At 43.0% G+C, this 18539-nt stretch overlaps 1 protein-coding gene across 2 annotated transcripts; it reads left to right on the top strand.

Moving 5' to 3' along the window:
- Positions 1 to 1661: 1661 nt before the first annotated feature.
- On the top strand, positions 1662 to 4536 carry LOC103641421 (glyoxylate/hydroxypyruvate reductase HPR3). 2 transcript variants are annotated; one of them, XM_035963415.1, is made up of 3 exons: positions 1662 to 2237; positions 2362 to 2851; positions 4099 to 4536. In XM_035963415.1, the coding sequence occupies exons 1-3, from the start codon at positions 1707 to 1709 to the stop codon at positions 4251 to 4253; spliced, it is 1176 nt and encodes a 391-aa protein (XP_035819308.1). In that variant the 5' UTR covers positions 1662 to 1706; the 3' UTR covers positions 4254 to 4536. The 2 variants fall into 2 exon arrangements, with proteins under 2 accessions (XP_035819308.1, XP_008662993.1); XM_008664771.2 differs by lacking the exon at positions 4099 to 4536 and having other exon boundaries at positions 2362 to 3032.
- Positions 4537 to 18539: the final 14003 nt, after the last annotated feature.

Raw genomic sequence — 18539 nt, 5'->3', positions numbered from 1 at the left:
CCATGTCTGTGTGCACCAGGTCAACCTCTCCACCGCGGGTCAGTCAAACCCTCGGTTCAACATCCCAACCCCCGTGTGGGATACACACCATAAATTACGGTTCTGTTTTTACGCACATGGCATAAATACTTCACAAACATAGCGTAAATAGTTCATAGAGATAGCATAAAAACCTCGCCCAGTCATTAGACCATGTGCACACGCGCAAACGCATGCATGCAGATACTATTTTATGGTAGATCCGATAATTATGACATATCGTGTGAGTTTCCATTGTATGGCAAAAATTTTGGAAGATATTTTCGTTTCCACTGCATGCACGTAAAAATTGGTTGATTCCATAATTATAGGATCGCTCTAACAACCATACAGCTAGGTTCGTTATAACTAGTTTATGATATATACCAATACTAATTATGCTACATGATGGTATTTATGCAACTTGGTATAATACATAAAAATCTGCATGCGGTTCACTGGTGAACACATCTACATGTTCGAGCGTAAAAACCTTCTGTTTTGAACGTAAAACCCCTTAGTTATCATCGTAAATACCGAGACAAAGTGAGAGGTGTTAGTAACTCTGATGTCTTGTATTATTGATCATAAAAATCCTTAAGTTGGAGCATAGATAGTTATAGATAGCAGCGTAAATATTGATTCACTCTCAATCAACAGCTCCCACGTCCATATGGGATTTGGTTAGGGGTCGATTACGAGAGTTGAGTAGGGGAATTGATTAAGGGATTTGATTTTAATGGCAGTTACGAATACCATAAATTAAGGGATTTCCTTTTTGCTATGCGAAGATATGCATGCAAGACATTGGTGGGCCCATCCACATGTTTTAGCATAAATATTGAATGTGGTAAGTATAAAAATCTGCAATGTTATTACAATAGTCAGCGTGATATCACATTTGATATCTCCGTAACAAATGTGCATGAATACATGTGGTTACCATAAAAACCGAAGCCATGTGAGAGACGTCGTATTGATCATCATAAAAATACTCAATAGAATATATAAATAGTGTAAGTAGTAGGCATAAAACATCATCATGGAAGATATAAACACGGATCAGTTGGAGGATGTCGCTGGAAGACGACCCTAAGGCCACCAGATCGGCGAACGCCTCTGAAGCCACCAGATTGGAGGTGGTCTTCGTCGAAGGACATGCGAGACGCACCGGATCGGAGGAGATCATCGTCTTCAGATGCTGCCGTGGGCGGTCACCACCACCATCGCCGCTTGGCGTCGGGCGGTTGCCGCTCGCGCCTTGGGGCGTGGCTTTCCTATGTCGTCTGGGGCCGCCGCTCGCCGATGTCGCTCGTGCCTCATGCCACCGCTCGTGTCTCGTGCCACACGAAGCAGTCGTCGATGTCCAGCCACCGCACGCGCCTCAAGCAGTTGCAGCTACCGTCAAGCCCCGAAACCCTAATTCCTAGGGAGTCTAGGCTGCTTTTATAGATTCTCTTGCCTGATCCGGCTCAACTAGATGGACCGTCTAATCTGAGTTTCCTCTAGTTATTAAAAATCTATTGCTTATTATTATTATTATTATTATTATTATTATTATTATTATTATTATTATTATTATTATTATTATTATTATTATTATTATATACACTTTCGCTCTCACAGTTTCAATATGGATCTCAAAAACAACGGGGGCGAGAAGGAGACTGTCCACCGGAGCCAGCCTAATGCTAGCAGCAAAGCAATACAGTGAGCACGGTGAAAGTCTCTCAGCTATGACAATACCCGGCGGCGTGCAACGGATCCTCCCTGTCCCGGCCGTGCTCTTCATCCGCCGCCCGGGCGCGCCTTTCGGCAACGCGATGCACGAGCGCTTCCGCGTGCTGGAGCTGCCCTCGCCGGCCTCGAGCGAGCAGGCAGCGGCTTTCCTCGCCGCCGCCGCGGCAGAGCCGGACCCGCCTCGCGCCGCGGTCGTCATGGGAGGCGGCGCCGTCCGCGCGGACGCGGCGTTCCTCGACGCCGTCCCCTCGGTCCGCTGCCTCGTCAGCACGGCAGCGGGCGTTGACCACATCGACCTCGCCGAGTGCGCGCGCCGCGGCGTCGCCGTCGCCAACTCTGGGACAGTCTACTCCGCCGACGTCGCAGACCACGCCGTCGGCATGCTCATCGACGTGCTTCGCCGCGTGTCGGCGGCGGGGCGGTTCGTCGGGCGCGGGCTATGGCCGCTGCAGGAGGGCGAGTACCCTCTCGGCTCCAAGGTCCACAGCTGTTGGCTTCGTGCTGTGTTCTCTTCATGAAAGCCTTCAGCTAAACTGAAACAGATTTGTATATCAGATCTGTATCTGACTCAGATGTATTTGATCATTTTCCGTATGCTTTCAGCTAGGGGGCAAGCGTGTGGGCATCATCGGATTGGGGAACATTGGTTCGCTGGTTGCAAAGAGGCTGGAAGCTTTCGGCTGTGTCATCTGCTACAATTCCAGAAGACGCATGGACTCAGTCTCCTACAGATACTTCTCCAACGTTCAGCGTCTTGCTTCCGAATCAGACGTGCTCGTTGTCGCATGCGCACTGAACAAAGAGACACGCCACATTGTGAATGAGGATGTCCTGGAGGCCCTGGGGAAGGATGGGGTCGTCATAAACATTGGCCGAGGCGCAAGCATCGACGAGGCGGCCTTAGTCAGCGCGCTGAAAGAGGGAAGGATCGCTGGAGCTGGGCTCGAAGTCTTTGAGAACGAACCCAAGGTGCCTCCGGAGCTCATGTCCATGGACAGTGTGGTGCTGACGCCTCATTCAGCGGTTTTCACGACGGAGTCGAGGGCGGACCTGTGTCAGCACCTGATTTGCAACCTGGAAGCGTTCTTTGCCGGTAAGCCACTCATCACGCCCGTGCTGCGTTTGACAGAGTAGGTCGTGTTGCAGGCTAGTTAAGCTATTGGGAGGTAACTAAATTGTTATTTGTATATATAGCTGCAAACTATAGGGCTGTGTTCCTTATAAAATGGATCCATTGATTCACGGCAAATGACTGAAGAGATTGTCTCAACATACTTATTAAGTCACCAGTCACCACTGTGCCTATGCGAACACACTACAACAATCCAAAGCATCCCCGTCCGCTACATTAATTCTCGTCGGCCTGCGCGCGGGCCGACGGGGATTAAATAATTCCCGTCGGCCAGCCAACGTAGCCGACGGGGATTAAGTAATTCCCGTCGGCCTGCGCATAGGCCGACGGCGATTAAGTAACTCCCGTCGGCCGCGCCGCCAGGCCGACAGGAGTTATTCGAAATAACCAATGCCGGACCCCTTTCTTCTTCCTTTCTGTTTCTCTACGCTCGCGCCGTCGTGCTGCCCTGCCCGCGCCCGCCCGCACGTCGCCGGTGCTGCACGCCGCCCCGTCGGAGCTGCCCGCCGCCCCCGCGCGCCGGTGCACCCGCTCCCGGCGCCGCCCGCACGCCGCCGCCAGCACGCTGCCGGTGCGCCCGCTCCACGCGCCGTCGTGCTGCCCGCCTCCCCCGCGCCCACAGCCGCCGCGTCCACGCCGCGCCCACGGCCGCCGCCCCCGCCCGGGCACCCGACGACCGCCGCCGAACGCCGTCGCCCAACGCCGTCGCCCGCCCAACGCCGTCACCCGCTGCCGTCCACGGTAGCCGCGGCTTCCCGACATCGACGTCGTCCATCCGCGTCGTCCACCACCGTCGTTCGCGCAAAGCGAGCGAGGTATATTATATATATTGTTTTATTTTCGTCGGTTTTTTGTGGCCGACGGGAGTTAACTAATATATGATTAAATTTTGTTTAAATCTGTTAATTAACAGTGTTAGTAGTCTTCATATTTTTAATTTTATGTTGCAAATATAAAATGTGTTGTTTAATGTTATTAGTTAATGAATTGGATGATTAATGTGATGTGTTATACAAATAGTAGTAAATTCAAATATTATTATTTAATGAATTTGATGTTATGCAAGTAGTAATCATGTTAATGTGATTAAGTTATGTTATATATATATATATATATATATATATAGTTTAACTACTTATCTATAGATATATGTGTGACGTTTAGAAACATGAATGTCTCACACACACAATTCTTATTCGTACACACAGCCGCAATAATGGGTGATAGACGTGATTGGATGTATGAAGGTTTCAAGAAGGGTGGGTGTCACACAAGTGAATGGTTTGCCAAGACGCAGATGTTTCTGAACCATGCAGCTGCTTTGTCACAAATAGATAATATTAGGTGTCCATGCAATAAATAAATATGACGAGCCACACCAAGAGGCAGGTCACACTACACCTGTGCTCGCATGGTTTTGTGCCAGGCTATAAGGTCTGGTATCTCCACGGGGAGTCACGCCTTGAACGAGCAGCAGAAGTAGAAGTTGATGACGATGAAGATGATGTTGATAGAATGGACCAGATGCTTGAGGATTCAGGCTACAAACCTGTATTTTTAAAAGCATCCGGAAGAAGCAGGCCCCTTGAATAAAAAGGAAGGGTCCTCAAACATATATTTGACTGAGGATCAATATCTAGAGGTTAGTATTCAATTTGTTTTACCCTTTATATTGATTGTTGTGATTGATATAATATGTAACATTGTGTGTGCAGGTGATGGTTCCATGGATGGCGCCCGTGCCTGATGCGTACTATGCTTGGTGTCGATATTGGGCTTCCGAAGGCTTCCAGAAAGCGTCAGCGCATCACAGACAATGTCGAGGAACCAATCCTAACCACAAGTTTGGCAGTGACGACATGATACGAAAAGCTAAAAGAATGGTAAGTTTGATCTAGCTATGTCGATCAACAAATAGTACGATTTCTTATGAATGTTTTTTGTTTATACAGGAAGCTACGAGTGGCCAAAAGCCTAGTGACATTGAGGTCTACCAGGAGGGCCACAAAGGACCAGACCCGAACAACCCTGTCCAGCTCTGCAGCCAGACAGCCACGGATCGCTTGGTGAGTTTTGGCTCAAAATTTCAAACGTTCAAAGTATATAAATTCCTGTATTTGTAAGGTTGTGAATGATGTATAGGCGGCATATGGGGAGGAGATGGTTCGTCGCCATGGCCCTGACTTCGACTGGCGCCATGAGCCAGTGGATCCCTCGGTGGTGTACGCAAGTGGTGGTGGCAAAACGCATGGACGGTAAGCTCTAACTTATGAAATTATATGGTTGACACTAAATTGATTATGCAGTAATCACATTTTTTGAATCACTTATTGATACACACTCTTCGACGGATTCATTGACTCGTCGTCGGTAAGATCTCAGAGGACGGGTTCATCTTCCCGTAGCTCATGCTCTCGTCGACCGAACGAGCAGGAGTTGGAGATTATGAGGATGCGTGAAGAGATGAGACAACAACGCGAATTTATGGAGGCTTGCAATGCACATAACCAAGCGATGTATCAAGTGAGTACACATAATCCGAACTCTAAATTATTATATTTCAATACAACATCTTCAGTAGTAGCACATATGTGTTTAACAGTTAATGCAGCAACAGTGCATGACAACAAATTTTCCACCGCCACCACAATAGAGCCAATTTGCAAACACACCAGTTCCAACGCCATAGTTCAACACCCCTCCGACACATATACCTGCACCTGGAGATAGGGTACGTTTGATAACTCTCGATTAATTTATACACTTGTATACTTTTTGATATTTGCATTTAACGTGTTCATATTTGCTAACTTGCATAGGTTACGCCTGAAGCAGGTGGTAGTGGGTCTGATCCAGCAGTAGGGACTGGATTTGTTGACTCGCTCTTCGCGTTCCCTCCTCCTGGTGGTGGTGGCGGCAGCGGTCAAAGCTCTAACCACCCAAGTGGTGGTTATCTCTAAACACTTGAACTTATGTTTGAAATGTTGTACTTGTTGGTGGATGTTATGTTTCAATACTATGTCGTACTCGTTGGTGGATGTTGGTGGATGTTATGTTTCAATACTATGTCGTACTCGTTGGTGGATGTTTTAATTATAAATGCATGTGTTTATGTCTAAATGCATGTGTTTGTGGATGTCGTATCTCTAAATGCATGTGTTTGTAATGTGGTTGTTATCTGTGATTTATGTTATGTGTGATATATGTTATGTGTGCAGAAATAGTGACCTAATTTAGTGCTATTTTTGTAGCAGTATAGGGTAATTCTCGTCGGCCCAGTTAATTCCCGTCGGCTATGGTCGAACCGACGAGAATTAATTAATAACGCACATCGGCCCAGTTAATTCCCGTCGGCCACGTAGGGCCGACGGGAATTAATTAATAACTCCCGTCGGCCTCGGGAACCGACGGGAATTAATAAATGACGCCCGTCGGCCAGCAAAACCGACGGGAGTTAGCCTTAATTCCCGTCGGTCACTAACTAGCCGACGGGAATTAATTATTCCCGTCAGCCGCCGATGGGGATAAACTTATCCCCGACAAGGGACGCCTGGTGGCTGACAACCGACGGGAATAAGCCCTAAACCGACGGGAATTACTTATTCCCGTCGGTTTAGGGCTTATTCCCGTCAGTTTCTGGTCGACGGGAATTAAGTGCTTTCCTGTAGTAATACAAGGTTAATATGTGTTATTGTGATTTAAGTTTGTGATAAATGAATATAAACGGAGTAGCTTCATAGGAGCTTACTAGGCAAGACAAGGTTAATATGTCATTAGGTATGTGACCGTGCATTGCCACGAGACAAGAAAAATGCCCGTGCATATATAATCCCCGTGTTTTGTGATTTGTGACAACAACATAATTTCTCACTTCCACTGGCATAGAGGTGCATCTATAGCTAATGGATCCAAACAAGTTGTTATCCAAGCTAACAACATGCAAACATAGAAAAAGATTGTTGTGGTTTTTAGACACTTTTTTCCTAGACCGTAGCATCTCTTCACAAAACGTATGGATTAATGCATGACTTAACATTCAGTGTTTTATTCAACAATAAAAGGACACAGTAAATGTTCCAATAGGATAATGTCATGTTTTTTTCCAGAAATTGTTATGCAAACGGCCACAAATTCAGAACCTGCTTATACAAGATCTAGTGAAATTCTAGTTGTGTTGATGCATGCTACCAACAATACATCCTGCATTTAATCGGTTCCATCGAGCTGCCCTTGGAAGAGGAGGTGTGCCAGCAAGATATGCTGAAACAAACACACAGAAAGCATGCATCAAACTTGCAATCATGCATCAAGAATATATCCAAAACAGACATATGAAATTGGGTGTTTCCTTCTAAAAACATATGAATTTCTAAGTGGTAAGCAGTGAATCATAGACAAGTGTGTACGTCCTTACAACATTGTAGGCATATGGTGGTTTCCCTTACTAGCCAAAATGTTTTGCCCTAGTGGAGAACTCTATTAGGCCCCATTCATCTATTTCAAAACAATTGCCTAATGTAGCCTTGTAAAGTTGTAGACCATCAAATAAAGTTGTGTAGAAAATAAACAAAATAGCACTTCCAAATGTGTATATCATTTATAAAAATAAAATTTCCTTATATGTATTTATATAGGAGGAGGTATATTTAGTTTTCACACCTTTGCAGTGTCAATTACTAGTAGTTTAGTACCAGCAGGGTAGGAGGAATAATACTGGTCAGCCTTGTCCTTTGGGAAGCACAAGCGAAGAGTACTGGCAAGTGAGAATTGAGAACAAGTAATGAACTAATGACATTATGGAACTATAATAAAAGAGTTAATTCTGGTTCAGTGGCAATATATGTATTGCTTGTGTAAGCGTAAGTAATGAGGGCAATGAAGTCGCATATGACACCATACACCAAAACTTTTGGATCTTCAAAACCTCCTTACATTGATAAACGACATCCATCTCACTACAGCTAAATGTTGGTTTTAGGGGGGTGAACATTAGTTAGACACAAACTTAGCTATACAGAATAGGTGGATAGAAATCCGTATAGTTTAAGAGTACTAAAAATCATTCCAACAAATTAGATTATGTATCTTAAACTACTATACTGAATCCCAGTAACATCAAACTCGAAAAGCAAGATATTTGCAACCCAAAAAGCTTGGTCGGTAACAATCCGAGCATAGTTTCTTGGGAAGGCCACAAAATACTAAATAGGCATGCAAAAAACCAATGGAACACAAGGCCAAGATAATAAATACTTATAGAGTGCACAAATGATGACAACTTTACAAAGTTTCATGTTTGTACATGTTACATCGATTTCCGCTAAGCATTTTGCTACAGAACCATCAACATCATGTCATCATGCACATTTAATTATTGGTTGGTGCTAATGTGCATTATTTGAAGCATCAACTTCCTGAAGTTATTAGGATCACATGTCCAACTGCCCTTCAAGAGACAAGAAACATGTGCAAAGTAACTTCAAGAGAATTTATGCCAACATCTAAGCATATGGGCACAAAATGTTTTGTTTTACACAATAGCATAAGTGGACATATCCATGGAATTGAATAGAACATGAGTAATGGGTTATACATTTTTTAGTTAAGAACTATTGAGGAGAAAATCAGAAGCTGTATGATTTTTTGAAGATTAGGGAGAAGAAACATCGTACAATATGTTTATTGGTATAACAAACCTGTCTTCGGATAGAAGTTGTAGGCTATAAACTTGAGTCCTGTGAGTGACTGCGAAAAATCAGTAAAGAAAAAATCGAGATGTGTAATATGTAGGTTAAGGAGCAACACAAATCATTAAGTGACCTTTTGATAAAATAATTTATAAACAGATTTAGGTTTGGTGTATGTAGGTTGAGAAGGAGCAATAATATTGTAAAATATGCATGAACCATATATATGTTAATCTAACATTATTCAGTTGTTATGATTATGGAAGTCCATCAATATGGAAGAAGAGTAGGTTGCAGTGGAAACATACCTGTTTTGTGATAGAAGGTGCAGAACATCAAAGTAAGTTGTTGACGTTCAAAGAGTAGTAAGTGGAAAAAATCACAGTTTTCAGGTGATCTGTCTTTAAATAAATATGCATGAAGAGACATATTCTAAAGATGTTCATGAATTCTAAGTTAAGTTGGCAACATTCTTGACATGTATAGTAAGTAGATGTTGATGGTTCATAATATCAGTAAGTCATGTGGTAAAAAGTGAGAAAACGAAGTGAAAGTTTCTGTATGCAGGTCGAGCAAGATTGAGGATAGTAGCAATTGGTGACTTTAAACCGTGGAAAACTGGAAGTGCGTGTTTTGTTGAGGAAGAATAGTAACAAATAGTGACTTGAAATTTGAAGACGGCAAGTGTGTGTTTTAAAGAGGAATAAGTGAGACAAAAATATAACATCTATGATGTGTTGATTCATAACTATGCATAAAAAACATAATACGAAGTTGTACATGTATGACTCTAAACACATTTTAGAAATTACCCATATATTTACAGTGGTTCTTAAAGGATTTGTATGAGGAATTCTAAATTACCTTTACAGTATTCGTAAACTGAATAGGAGGTACATAGAAGAAAAAATATGTCGATTAAGGAAGGATATGACGATCATAACTGTTTTAATAAAAGTATTCATATTTCATAAAGGAAGTGGTTACATCAATGTGAACTGAATAGGTATGTATAGCCAGCAAGTTCAATGGGATATGAGTGTCATTTTTTTCCTTAATTGGGAAGGCAGTGTACCTGTTGTAGATAGATTTTGCAGGTTTTCCAAATCAGCTGTCGACGTTCCTGAATACACAAAATTAGATTTGGAATATGCAAGTTGGGGAGGAGTGAGAATATTAGAAAATATACATCAATGGTATTCATGTATATTTATTGTTCCATGTATACATGTTGTGTATGGGAGAAACCATATATGTTTTTGATGGAAGGTAGCAGTTTGTCCAAATCAGCTATTAATGATTCTAAACATGAAGTGTGCTAAATAGGTTACGTACAAATTAATTATGGTAGGAAGTGTCCAGCAACAGCATAACGTTCTACTATGCGGACAAGGGTGGAGAAGTTATCAAAAAGGTTCCAATCAAGAAGCATACCTATCAAATATTCTTTTCCTCAACAAAAGCAATCTATACCTCTACAGATTCCCATTAGGAAATGTGAATGAGGAGTGTAAGTCTGAAAGACGTTCCTCCCCTTCTAGCTCCTATCCACCTCCATTACGAAATGTGAATAAGGGTATAAAATTTCTTTGCTCCTATCTGAAAGTCACCTAGAGGGGGGTGAATAGGCGAAACCTGAAATTTATAACTTTAAACACGCACTAAGGTCGGGGGTTAGCGTTAGAGTTAAACTCAAGTCGCAAAGAGAGGGAAAACAAATCAACCAAGAAATAAGGCGAGTGAACACAGTGATTTGTTTTACCGAGGTTCGGTTCCAAAGAACCTAGTCCCCGTTGAGGAGGTCACAAAGACCGGGTCTATTTCAACCCTTTCCCTCTCTCAAATGGTCACTTAGACCGAGCGAGCCTTCTTCCTTAATCTCACGGGTCACTAAGACCCCATAAGGACCACCACACACTTGGTGTCTCTTGCCTCGCTTACAAAGCACTTGAGAGTAAGAATGGGAAAAGAAGAAAGCCAATCCAAGCGACAAGAACTCAAATGAACACAAAAACCTCTTTCTCACAAGCCACTAAGTGTTTGGAGTGAATTTGGGACTCGAAGAGGATTTGATCTTTTGTATTTTGTCCTGGAGTGAATGCTAGAGCTCTTGTATTGAATGTGATGTTCAGAAAACTTGGATGCTTGAAGTTGTGGTGGTTGGGGGGTTTTTATAGCCGTTGGGGAGGCTGCTGTCGATGGGCGCACCGGACAGTCCGGTGCGCCACCGGACACTCACTGTTCAGTGTCTGGTGAGCCGCCACGTCACCCAACCATTAGGGTTCTAGAGCAGTTGACCATTGGCGCCTTTTGTCTTCTTGTGGCACCAGACAGTCTGGTGGTGCACCGGACAGTCCGGTGCCCCTCTGACTCGCTGCTCTGACTTCTGCCGCGACACTGTAGAGCTGTCAGAGTCGACCGTTGCGCGCAGGTAGCCGTTACTCCGCTGGCTCACCGGATAGTCCGGTGGCACACCGGACAGTCCGACGAATTATAGCGGTGCATGCCTGCATTTTTCCGAGAGTGACTGCTTGGCTCCTGTACGGTCCTGGTGCACCGGACAGTCCGGTGCGCCAGACCACAACACACTCAAGTCCCTTTTGCTCCTTTTGAATTGGGTCCCTAACTTGAATATTTTATTGGTTTGTGTTGAAACTTATGCACCTGTAATACATGTATTCTAGACAAACTAGTTAGTCCATGTGTTTGTGTTGGACATTCAACCACCAAAATTAATTGTAGGAAAAGGTTAACACTATTTCCCTTCCAATCTCCCACTTTTTGGTGATTGATGCCAACGCAAACCAAAGCAAATATATAAAGTGCAGAAATGAATTAGTTTGCATATGGTAAGTGCATAGGTTACTTGGAATTAAACCAATTGATAATCTCACTAGATATGAATGGATTGTTTTTCTTTTATTTAACATTTTGGACCACCTTTGCACCACTAGTTTTGTTTTTGCAAATTCTTTTGGAATTTTTTTCAAAGTCTTTTTGAAAATAGTCAAAGGTATATGAAAAAGATTGCAAGAAGCATTTTCAAGTTTTGAAATTTCTCCCCCTTTTTCAAATGCTTTTCCTTTGACTAAATAAAACTCCCCCTGAATGAAATTCTCCTCTTAGCTTTCAAGAGGATTTTTGAAATAGATTTCAATTTGAAATTTGACCTTTAAAGATACCAATTGAAGGATTAATTGGATACCAATTTTGAAAATCTTTCTTTAAAGATACCAATTGAAGAGATTGCCATTGTGTGGATATCAATGTGAAAATCATCAATTAAAACTTTATTTCGATTTTTTTGAAATGGTGGTGTGGTCCTTTTGCTTTGGGCTTAATATTTTCTCCCTCTTTGGCATTAATCACCAAAAACGGAAACGTTGAGAGCCCTTTTACTTTCTCCCCATTGGTACAAGTAAATAAGAGTGAAGGATTATACCAATTGAGAGTGTGCGGAGTAACGACGAAGGGTAAATGATACCGTTAGAGTGGAGTGGAAGCCTTGTTTTTGCCGAATACTCCATTTCCCTTTCAATCTATGACTTAGGATAGAAATATACTTGAAAACTCATTAGTCGTAGTCCTGCCACAAAGAGAATAAGAAATATGCATTTGTATCAAATGAAAGAGACATGATCAAAGGTATATAAATGAGCTATGTGTGCAATGTTTCAACCAAAGTTCCGAGAGTCAAGTATATTTAGCTCATTCCTAAGTTTGCTAAAGGTTTTCTCATCTAATGGCTTGGTAAAGATATCGGCTAATTGGTTTTGGGTATTAACATAAGCAATTTCGATATCCCCTTTTTGCTGGTGATCCCTCAGAAAGTGATACCGAATGTCTATGTGCTTAGTGCAGTTGTGTTCAACGGGATTATCCGCCATGCGGATTGCACTCTCATTATCACATAGGAGAGGGACTTTGCTCAATTTGTAGCCGTAGTCCTTGAGGGTTTGCCTCATCCTAAGTAATTGCGCACAACAATGGCATGCGGCAATGTACTCGGCTTCGGCGGTGGAAAGAGCTACTAAGTTTTGTTTCTTTGAAGCCCATGACACCAGGGATCTCCCTAGAAACTGATAAGTCCCTGATGTGCTCTTTCTATCAATCATACACCCTGCTCAATCGGCATCAGAATATCCTATTAAATCAAAAGTGGATCCCTTGGGGTACCAAAGCACAAACTTAGGAGTGTAAACTAAATACCTCATGATTGTCTTCATGGCCCTAAGGTGAACTTCCTTAGGATCAGCCTAGAACCTTGCACACATGCATATAGAAAGCATAATATCTGGTCGAGATGCACATAAATAGAGTAAAGATCCTATCATCGATCGGTATACCTTTTGATCTATGGATTTACCTCCCGTGTCGAGGTCGAGATGCCCATTGGTTCCCATGGGTGTCTTGATGGGTTTGCCATCCTTCATTCCAAACTTTTTAAGTATGTCTTGTATGTATTTTGTTTGGCTGATGAAGGTGCCATCTTCGAGTTGCTTGATTTGAAATCCAAGGAAAAACTTTAACTCCCCCATCATCGACATCTCGAATTTTTGAATCATGATCCTACTAAACTCTTCACAAGTTGATTTGTTAGTAGACCCAAATATAATATCATCAACATAAATTTGGCATACGAACAAATCTTTTGCAACAGTCTTAGTAAAGAGAGTAGGATCGGCTTTACCGACTTTGAAGCCATTAGTGATAAGAAAATCTCGCAGGCATTCATACCATGCTCTTGGGGCTTGCTTGAGCCCATAAAGCGCCTTTGAGAGCTTATACACATGGTTAGGATACTCACTATCTTTAAAGCCAGGAGGTTGCTCAACATAGACCTCTTCCTTGATAGGTCCATTGAGGAAGGCACTTTTCACGTCTATTTGATAGAAATTAAAGCCATGGTAAGTAGCATAGGCAAGTAATATTCGAATTGACTCAATCCTAGCTACGGGTGCATAAGTTTCATCAAAGTCCAAACCTTCGACTTGTGAATAACCTTTGGCCACAAGTCAGGATTTGTTCCTTGTCACAACACCATGCTCATCTTGCTTGTTACGGATTACCCATTTGGTACCTACAACATTTTGATTAGGACATGGAACTAAATGCCATACCTCATTCCTTGTTAAGATGTTGAGCTCCTCGTGCATAGCCAACACCCAATTCGGATCTCTTAGTGCATCCTCTACCCTGTATGGCTCAATAGAGGAAACAAAAGAGTAATGCTCACAGAAATGTGCAACTCGAGATCTAGTGGTTACCCCCTTATGAATGTCACCAAGGATGGAGTTGACGGGGTGACCTCGTTGAATTGCTTGGTGGACTCTTGGGTGTGGCGGTCTTTGACCCTGAATTTCCTGATCATCTTCCTTGTCTTCATTCTCTTCATCTCCCCCTTGATCATTGTCCTCCTCTTGAGGTGGCTCATCCCCTTGATCTTCATCTTTATCATCTTGAGCATGTTCCTCATCTTGAGTTGGTGGAGATGCTTTGTTGAAACATGACGGTTGATCTTGTGCTTGTGTAGGCTCTTCGGATTCCTTAGGACACACATCCCCAATGGACATGTTCCTTAGTGCGACGCACGGAGCCTCTTCATCATCTAGCTCATCAAGATCAACTTTCTCCACTTGGGAGCCACTAGTCTCATCAAACACAATGTCACAAGAAACCTCAACTAATCCAGTGGATTTGTTGAAGACTCTATATGCCCTTGTGTTTGAGTCATAACCAAGTAAAAAGCCTTCTACAGCCTTAGGAGCAAATTTAGATTTTCTACCTCTTTTAATAAGAATAAAACATTTACTCCCAAAGACTCTGAAATATGAAACATTAGGCTTTTTACCAGTGAGGAGTTCATATGATGTCTTCTTGAGGATTCGGTGAAGGTAGAGCCGGTTGATGGAGTAGCAGGCAGTGTTAATCGCCTCGGCCCAAAACCGATCCGGTGTCTTGTACTCATCAAGCATGGTCCTCGCCATGTCTAGTAGAGTTCGATTCTTCCTCTCCACTACACCATTTTGTTGAGGTGTGTAGGGAGAAGAGAACTCATGCTTGATGCCCTCATCCTCAAGAAATCCTTCTATTTGAGAGTTCTTGAACTTCGTCCCATTATCGCTTCTTATCTTTTTTATCCTTAATCCGAACTCGTTTTGAGCCCGTCTTAAGAATCCTTTTAAGGTCTCTTGGGTTTGTGATTTTTCCTGCAAAAAGAATACCCAAATGAAGGGAGAATAATCATCCACAATAACTAGACAGTACTTACTCCCGCTGATGCTTATGTAAGCAATCGGGTCGAATAGATCCATGTGGAGTAGCTCGAGCGGCCTGTCAGTTGTCATGATGTTCTTGTGTGGATGGTGGGCTCCATGTTGCTTTCCTGCTTGACATGCGCTACAAACCCTGTCTTTCTCAAAATGAACATTTGTTAGTCCTAAAATGTGTTCTCCCTTTAGAAGCTTATGAAGATTCTTCATCCCAAAATGGGCTAGTCGGCGATGCTAGAGCCAACCCATGTTAGTCTTAGCAATTAAGCAAGTGTCTAGTTCAGCTTGATTAAAATCAACTAAGTATAGCTGACCCTCTAGCACTCCCTTAAAATCTATTGAATCATCACTTCTTCTAAAGACAGTAATACCTACATCAGTAAAAAGACAGTCGTAGCCCATTTTACATAATTGAGAGACAGAAAGAAAATTGTAATCTAAAGAATCTACAAGAAAAACATTGGAAATAGAATGGTCAGGAGATATAGCAATTTTACCCAAGCCTTTGACCAAACCTTGATTTCCATCCCCGAATGTGATAGCTCATTGGGGATCTTCGTTTTTCTCATAGGAGGAGAACATTCTCTTCTCCCCTGTCATGTGGTTTTTGCACCCACTATCGATTATCCAACTTGAACCACCGGATGCATAAACCTACAAAACAATTTTAGGCCTTGTTCTTAGGTACCCAAATAGTCTTGGGTCCTTTGACGTTAGAAACAAGCACCTTGGGTACCCAAACACAAGTTTTTGAACTCTTGTGTTTGCCCCCAACATATTTGACAACTACTTTGCCTGATTTGTTAGTAAGCACATAGGAAGCATCAAAAGTTTTAAATGAAATGTTATGTTCATTTGATGCAGCAGGAATTTTCTTTTTAGGCAATTTAACATGAGTTGATTACCTAGAGCTAGAAGCCTCATTTTTATACATAAATGCATGGTGAGAAACAATGTTAGGTTTTCTAGCATGAATTTTCCTAATTTTGTGCTCAGGATAGTTAGCGGGATATAAAATGTAACCTTCACTATCCTGAACCATGGGAGCTTTGCCCTTAACAAAATTGGACAATCTTTTAGGGGCATTAAGCTTGACATTGCTTCCCTGTTGGAAACCAATGCCATCCTTAATGCCTAGGCATATCCCATTATACAGCATGCTACGAGCAAATTTAAACTTTTTATTTTTGAGCTCATGCTCGGCAATTTTAGCACTTAATTGAGCTATGTGATCATTTTGTTTTTTAATCATAGCAAGGTGATCATCAATAGCTTTTACATGAACATCTCTACATCTAGTGCAAATAGAAACATGCTCGATAGTAGATGTAGAGGGTTTGCAAACATTTAATTCCTCTATCTTAGCACTTAATCTAACATTCTCATCTCTAAGACAGGAAATAGAATCATTACAAACATTCAACTTTCAATCTTAGAAATTAAATTAGCATTTTCAATTCTAAGACTAGAAATTGAATCATGGCAAATGCTAAGCTTCTTAGATAAGTTTTCACATTTTTCTACTTCCTGAGCATAAGCATTTTTCAACTTAACAAATTTTTTGTTCTCTTTAATTAGGAAGTCCTCTTGGCTATCCAAGAGTTCATCCTTCTCATTAATTGCTTCAATTAATTCATTTAACTTTTTCTTTTGGTCCATGCTAAGGTTGGCAAAGAGAGACATTAGATCATCTTCACTATCACTAGAGCTACCCTCATCACTAGATGTTGTGTATTTAGGGGTGGCTCTAGATTGTACCTTCTTCTTTTTGCCATCCTTAGCCATGAGACATTTGTGGTCGACGTTAGGGAAGAGGAGGCCCTTGTTGACGGTGATGTTGGCGGCATCCTCGTCGGCGGAGGAGTCGGTGGAGCTAGAGCTCTCGTCGGAGTCCCATTCCCGACATATGTGGGCATCGCCGCCCTTCTTCTTCCCCTTCTTGTCGTCGTCCCTGTCACTTTCACTAGAGATAGGACATTTAGCAATAAAGTGACCGGACTTACCACACCGGTAGCACACCTTCTTGGAGTGGGATTTGTAGTTTTTTCCCTCCCTTGCTTGAGGATTTGGCGGAAGCTCTTAATGATGAGCGCCATTTCCTCGTTGTCGAGCTTGGAGGCGTCGATTGGAAGCCTACTCGATGTAGACTCCACCTTCTTCTCTTCCGTCTCTTTGAATGGGACGGGTTGCACCTCGGGTGTGGAGGTGGCGCCTTGCTCCAAGTTGACAATGTGTTTGGAGTCTTTGATCATAAGTTCAAAGCTCACAAACTTGCCAATAACCTCCTCGGGAGACAATAGTTTATATTTAGGATCCCCACGTATTAATTGAACTTGAGTAGGAATACAAAATACGAGGGATCTAAGAATAACCTTAACCATCTCATGGTCATCCCATTTGGTGCTCCCGAGGTTGCACACTTGGTTAACCATCGTCTTGAGCCGGTTGTACATGGCTTGCGGCTCTTCTCCTTTGTTGAGGACGAATCGACTGAGCTCCCCCTCGATCGTCTCCCGCTTGGTGATCTTGGTCACCTCGTCCCCTTCGTGCACGGTCTTGAGGATGTCCCAAATTTCTTTGGCGCTCTTTAACCTTTGCACCTTGTTATACTCCTCTCGACACAAGGAGGCGATGAGTATAGACGTGGCTTGAGAGTTAAAATGTTGTATTTGAGCGACCTCGTCCGAGTCATAGTCCTTGTCCCCCACCTTCGGCGCCTACGCTCCAAACTCAACAATATCCCATATGCTTTCGTGGAGTGAGGTTAGATGGTGCCTCATTTTATCACTCCACATACAATAATCTTCACCATCAAAATATGGTGGTTTGCCTAAGGGAACGGAAAGTAATGGAGCGCGTTTTGAAATACGAGGATAGCGTAGGGGCATCTTACTATACTTCTTGCGCTCATGGTGCTTAGAAGCGACTGACGACTCGGAGCTTGATGTGGAGTGTAACACCCCGTCCAATCAATGGACTGGCGGTACTTACTCCTGGTAGCTCTCTAGGATCATATATTGTCCCCATAGACCAACACGTGTCTTTTGTGCGCACTTTGTCCTCACTCATGCGCACCCGAGAAAACTTCATGGTCGGTCACCCATCCTAAATTGCTCCAAGCCAAGCACACTTAACTTGGAGGTTCTTTCGAGATAGGCTTCCGAAAAAGAAGATGCATCTTGTTGGTATGATTACTCTATTAATTCTATTAAGCCTTGGGCCAGGATATCCCATCCTAGGGGCCATGATATAACAATCCACCCCCTTAGAAGACTGACGTCCTCGTCGGTCAACCCCAATCCAGGAACCTCCCCTCTTAGCCACGTCTGTGTGTCTAGTGTCGTCATATGCCATGCCATGTAACCACTAGGGCCCACATGCACCATGTGCCATATACCCGAACCCCCTAACCCACACACGCCCGTGAAACCGCGAGGGTCGGCTCTGATACCACTTGTAACACCCCGTCCAATCATTGGATCGGCGGTACTTACTCTTGGCAGCTCTCTAGGATCATATATTGTCCCCACAGACCAACTCGTGTCTTTTGTGCGCACTTTGTCCTCACTCACGCACCCGAGAAAACTTCCCGGTCGGTCACCCATCCTAAATTGCTCCAAGCCAAGCACACTTAACTTGGAGGTTCTTTCAAGATAGGCTTCCGAAAAAGAAGATGCATCTTGTTGATAT

The sequence above is a fragment of the Zea mays genome, chromosome 10 (genome assembly GCF_902167145.1).
Source record: "Zea mays cultivar B73 chromosome 10, Zm-B73-REFERENCE-NAM-5.0, whole genome shotgun sequence".
Taxonomy (NCBI): domain Eukaryota; kingdom Viridiplantae; phylum Streptophyta; class Magnoliopsida; order Poales; family Poaceae; genus Zea; species Zea mays.
Note: the sequence above shows the minus strand (reverse complement) of the source record. Positions and strands in the feature narration are given on the sequence as shown.

What these genes read in the sequence shown, in the direction of transcription:
- LOC103641421 (XM_035963415.1), top strand. Translation starts at nt 1,707, where the DNA reads ATGCTAGCAGCAAAGCAATACAGTGAGCACGGTGAAAGTCTCTCAGCT. An exon ending in AGTACCCTCTCGGCTCCAAG is followed by an intron (nt 2,238 to 2,361) that starts GTCCACAGCTGT and finishes GTATGCTTTCAG; the next exon opens with CTAGGGGGCAAGCGTGTGGG. An exon ending in CCTGGAAGCGTTCTTTGCCG is followed by an intron (nt 2,852 to 4,098) that starts GTAAGCCACTCA and finishes TCGTACACACAG; the next exon opens with CCGCAATAATGGGTGATAGA.